This window comes from Eucalyptus grandis, chromosome 9 (assembly GCF_016545825.1).
Source record: "Eucalyptus grandis isolate ANBG69807.140 chromosome 9, ASM1654582v1, whole genome shotgun sequence".
Classification (NCBI taxonomy): Eukaryota; Viridiplantae; Streptophyta; class Magnoliopsida; order Myrtales; family Myrtaceae; genus Eucalyptus; species Eucalyptus grandis.
This window is the reverse complement of record NC_052620.1, coordinates 30,585,046-30,590,242: the sequence shown is the minus strand read 5'-3', so window position 1 is coordinate 30,590,242 and position 5,197 is coordinate 30,585,046. Positions and strand designations below refer to the sequence as shown.

The following is a 5,197-nucleotide window of genomic DNA, read 5'->3' as shown; positions in this document are numbered from 1 at the left end:
CATTTGGAAAATGGAACGAGCACTGCTCTTCATAAGACTTCGCCACACGGGAAATTATCATTGGACCATTTCCTGTAAGTGGTTAGGACTAGCTGGGTTCCACTCCGCAACTTGAACATAGCCCATAACTAGAGTTTAAAAAAAAAAAAAAAAAAACCAAGACAAAAACGGAAAGACACATCTTACTTCTCCTTATATACCCACACCAAACCCTCATATTAAATCATCCAGAAACTTGTATTATATGAAGAGAGTTGAAGGAAGAACCATGGTCATCCATAAGCTTCTCTTGAAAGTTGCAGTGCTGGGGGCTTTATTGGGTCCATACCACAACCACATAGCACAAGCTGATGATTCAATGACTAAGCCCGGATGCCAAAGTTCTTGTGGAAACCTCTCGATTCCATACCCCTTTGGATTGAGCAACAGTGATCCATATTGCCACATCAATCTTTCCTCCTTTATAGTCCATTGTGATTACTCTACCAACCCTCCCGTAGCTTACATGGCGAAAAGAAGTAGTAACATCGAAATACTCCACATTTCTGTCGAGGACCACGAGCTGCGCATGAACGCTTCAATCGGTAGAGATTGCTATGACTCTTCCGGGTATGACGATTCTTCAAGCGACGATTCATGGTTAACGCAACCTAAATTCCCCATGTCCAGCACCAAGAACAAGTTCATTGCCATTGGCTGCGACACGTCAGCCTCCTTTCGAGACCGCGATGGAAAGTTCTCTTTCGGGTGTATGTCTTCGTGTAGCAACATTTCGGACGTCAGCAATGGGTCGTGTACAGGCATCGGTTGCTGTGAGACGAGCATCCCAAGGAACACCTTCAATTACAACATCTCCATTACGAGCTTTTCCAATCATTCCGATGTCCTGGCTTTCAATCCCTGCAGCTATGCCTTTGTCATAGAAAATGGATCCTACAACTTTTCGGATGGTGACCTTAAGCAGCTTAAATTTAAGGATTGCCCTCTAGTTCTCGACTGGGCAATAGGGAATCAAACATGTGAGGAAGCTAAGAAGAACAGCACGAGCTACATGTGCACCAAGAACACCATGTGTACTGACGCCGAAAATGGATTTGGGTACAAGTGCACTTGTTCAGAAGGTTACCGAGGCAATGCTTACCTCGAGAATGGTTGTCATGGTACATTGATAAAATCAACACTTTTTTAACTTATCATTTATATTGTTATGATATGAGAAGATTAGATACATTTGATGTGTGTTTAATTTTTGCAGATATTGATGAATGTGCGGATCCAGAGAACCAGTGTGAGAAAATTTGCCATAATGTTGTTGGGAATTATACTTGCTCATGCCCAAATGGTTATCATGGTGATGGCAGAAAAGGCGGTCAAGATGGACAAGGATGCATTGCTAATCCATCACATTTGATGAAGATATTGGTTGGTAAGTTCTTTCATTTTACTTGAGACTTCTCGACTCAAAAAATTACCTCTCCTAGCTGATTTCGAGAATATATAATTTAATTTGTCTGTGGTTTAGGAGGAAATTAACCATTCATGTTTTTGTCTGATTTTTCTCCACTATTATATCAAAATGAAACTTTCCATGTCCTTCTCACCGACGTTTTCTAATGCACATCATCTAAAGCAATAACTACATCACGTTTCTGTAATTATATCACGATTGAACTCTCTTAAAATTCAAAAATAGAATAATTTATTGTAATGTTTGTGATAGATATTTAAGTATTAAATCATGCCTTCATTTAATAGTTTAAACTTTTAAAATAGTTAGCATTGATCCTATACAATCTTAGTATTAGAGCCACCGTTCTTGAGGAAACTTGAAGTGCACCGAGTGTACATCACACCTGGTGCACTCCGTAGCAAAATAAATCCATATCACCGTCTATCAGTGTTCAATCAAGTGCCTCATTTGCATCTGACTAAGAGCCATGATGGTCATGTTACGACGCCAATGATGTGTCGCCAAGTGAGCTTTTCTTTTTCACGGTCTTCGCACAGTAACTTTCACTCAACAAAGCCTGGCTTATTTCGCTTTCTATAGTCACGCCAATCGTATTGGCCGTTACTATTACAACAACAAAGGATGCATGCTATTCAGCTTCGACAGCAAAGTCGACTGCAAAGGAAGCATGCTGTCGGCCTCCAATTCTCGACTTTTCACTTCTCATTTTGAGATGCTAACACTACTACCAACCTCGCCATTGCTAGATGAGCAACATATTGAAATCTCGCTGTTAATGAAAGCTTGGAGCAATCACACGCGCCACCATGCGTTGCCCCGCCTTAGATGCAATGATTGTTGATTTCACGAAGAAACAAGTTGTCTTGGCATTATTTCACTTGATTTCAAAATCAAGCTGACTTAGTTACCTTGAGTTTGAGGATATATTAGAGATAATGAGGGATTTCTCCAGGATATATTCATAGGTTAGAGATAATTATGATATTTTTATTGATCATTCATATCTTAAAAGATTGCACATATATCTCACATGTGCTAAGGTCAATCAAGATCAGGACAATTGTGCTTTTCTTCCTTTTTTGTGGATTAGCTTAACCAAATCCATTGTTGTAATTCAGACTCAAATTGCGCAAAAACTAACAAGGTTTTTCGAGGAAACCTCGTGATATAATTCTACAAAAAGTTTGAATGCATGGCTTCTTTTACATGGCGCAATGATTCGACATGTAGTTACTCGGGTGGTTAATTATCCTAACAAACCGGTGTTGTACACAGGTGTTGCTGCGGGCATAATAGTGCTACTTTTCAGCATAGGCTTTCTGTATTTCGGACACAAGAAAAGGAAGCTCATCAAGCTCAAAGAACAATACTTCAAGCAAAATGGTGGCTTGATTTTGCAGCAACAATTACATGAACGTGACAGAACTACAAAAGTTGCGAAACTGTTCAGTGCTGAAGAGCTAGAGAAGGCCACCAACAATTATGATGAGAGCAAAATAGTCGGCCAAGGAGGATATGGTACCGTTTACAAAGGGTCGTTACCAAATAATAGGATAGTTGTGATTAAGAAGTCCAAGCTCATTGATCAGAGCCAAATTGAAAATTTCATCAATGAAGTCATTGTGCTTTCTCAAATTAATAATCGTAACGTGGTCAAGCTTTTGGGTTGTTGTTTGGAAACTGAGGTGCCTTTATTGGTGTATGAGTTCGTCAACAATGGAACTCTCTTTGACCACATCCACAACCCAAACAAATCATCGAAGTTGTCTTGGGAGATGCGGCTGAGAATTGCTTCGGAAACTGCTGGAGTCCTCTCGTACTTGCATTCCACAGCTTCCACTCCCATTATCCATCGAGATGTCAAGTCAGCAAACATCCTTTTGGATTATAATTACACTGCGAAAGTCTCTGACTTCGGAGCTTCAAGGTTAGTCCCACTTGATCAAAAACAATTGTCGACTATGGTTCAGGGAACATTGGGATACTTAGACCCTGAATACTTTCACACAAGTCAATTGACTGAAAAGAGTGATGTTTATAGCTTTGGAGTTGTGCTAGTTGAGCTATTGACTGGAAAGAAGGCCTTTTCTTTTGACCGACCGGAAGAACAGTGGAGCTTGGCAACATACTTTCTTTCATCATTGAAAAATGACAAAATGTTTCAGATTGTAGAAGAAGTTATTGCAAATGAAGGAAATAATGAGCAAGTGAAGGAAGTTGCCAATCTTGCCAAGCGATGCTTGAAATTAAAAGGCAAGGAGAGACCGACCATGAAGGAAGTAGCAATGGAATTGGAGGGACTTAGAGCATTGGCTAACCATCCATTAGTTAGGTGTATTGATGTGAATCCAGAAGAGACAGTTCATTTACTGGGAGAGAAGACCGATATGGATGGTATTTGTGATCACGAACAATAGGTACACAGATAGCATGAAAAACCATGTCATGCCACAAGTTAGCAATGGGAGATGATAGGGTATGCAAATAGCATGAAAAAACATATCATGCCACTAGTTAATGGTGGGATATGACAATAACAGGTTATCTATATATATCTGGGTATGTTATGTTGGATGTTATGGTTGCACGAGGTCTCCATTGACTGCCCTGGTCATTGGGTTCTTTCCCGTTGAAACTGGTTCACCAAATGGTTTCTATGCATGGAAGAGAACTCTTGAGATATCTAGCCTTATAATAAAGTGAGTGTAGTGATTCAGTAAGTGTTTGTGTGAATGCAGGATAATTTAGCTTTAGAAAGCTTTGGACCCAACTCAGTGAGAGGACGTAAATATGGTTTCCTCCTTCTATTATTTCTTGGTGGTGCTTTTGAGATTTGGGAGCTATCCTGTCATTTGAGTGTCCTGAAGTTAAAATGATATGGAACTGCATATTTGTGTTTGCTCCACGATGTAGCTTGTCCAACTTGGAGGGCAATTCCATGGTCTTGCCTTAAAGTAATACAATGAAACTTTCGTGTATCAATTAGACATATGATATATGTTCAATTCCATACACCACCAACTGAATTGAATTTCACGTTTGACTTTTGCTCGTGTGTTGCTCGTCCATGCGATCAATGAGCGACGGTCATGTTTGCCTTATTGAGTTACAATTATGAACATCATCTATATCTATTTGTAGTCAAGTTTTAATGAATTTGATGTCCATATTAATAATCAAACAATCAAAAACATATCCTATCATTAGCGATGGAGGAAAATAAAGTCCTATAAAGTACGTTTTTCACACGTGCAAGATTCACTTACCTAATGTCATGCCTCAATCCTCGGAGACGCACCCATCCTTTACCTTGGTCGATTTTAAATGCGATATCCCAAGACTAAGTATCGCCGACCCTTTCTTTTTAAATAAGCACATGCAGAAGCAATTATAAATCCCCAAACAATAAGACAATGGAATAGAAAAGTAGACCATATAGAAAAGCATGCCATATTTTTCATACTGAAATTCACAACCACACTTTTAAACAAGCACCTCATAGTATCTTACAATACTGTTAACATAGGTCTGGTCTAAAGCCTATCCACGTATAAACAAGGTCTGACAAAACAGGATGGCATATCAATCCTCATCCGGGTCGTACTCAGGATCATCCTCTTCTTCAAAATCTTCCTCCTTAGGCTCCCCATCAGGGTCCTGAAATGGTTATACAATAACCATTAAAACCATGTCTCAGCAAGTTCTACCTCCTAAGACTCGATTAGT

At 39.5% G+C, this 5,197-nt stretch overlaps 1 protein-coding gene across 1 annotated transcript; it reads left to right on the top strand.

Moving 5' to 3' along the window:
* Positions 1-254: 254 nt before the first annotated feature.
* LOC104450654 (putative wall-associated receptor kinase-like 16) lies at positions 255-4,324 on the top strand. Its single transcript, XM_039301598.1, has 3 exons — positions 255-1,160; positions 1,256-1,426; positions 2,747-4,324. Exons 1-3 carry the CDS (start codon positions 269-271, stop codon positions 3,886-3,888), a joined length of 2,205 nt encoding a protein of 734 aa, XP_039157532.1. The 5' UTR covers positions 255-268; the 3' UTR covers positions 3,889-4,324.
* The last annotated feature ends 873 nt before the right edge of the window (positions 4,325-5,197 follow it).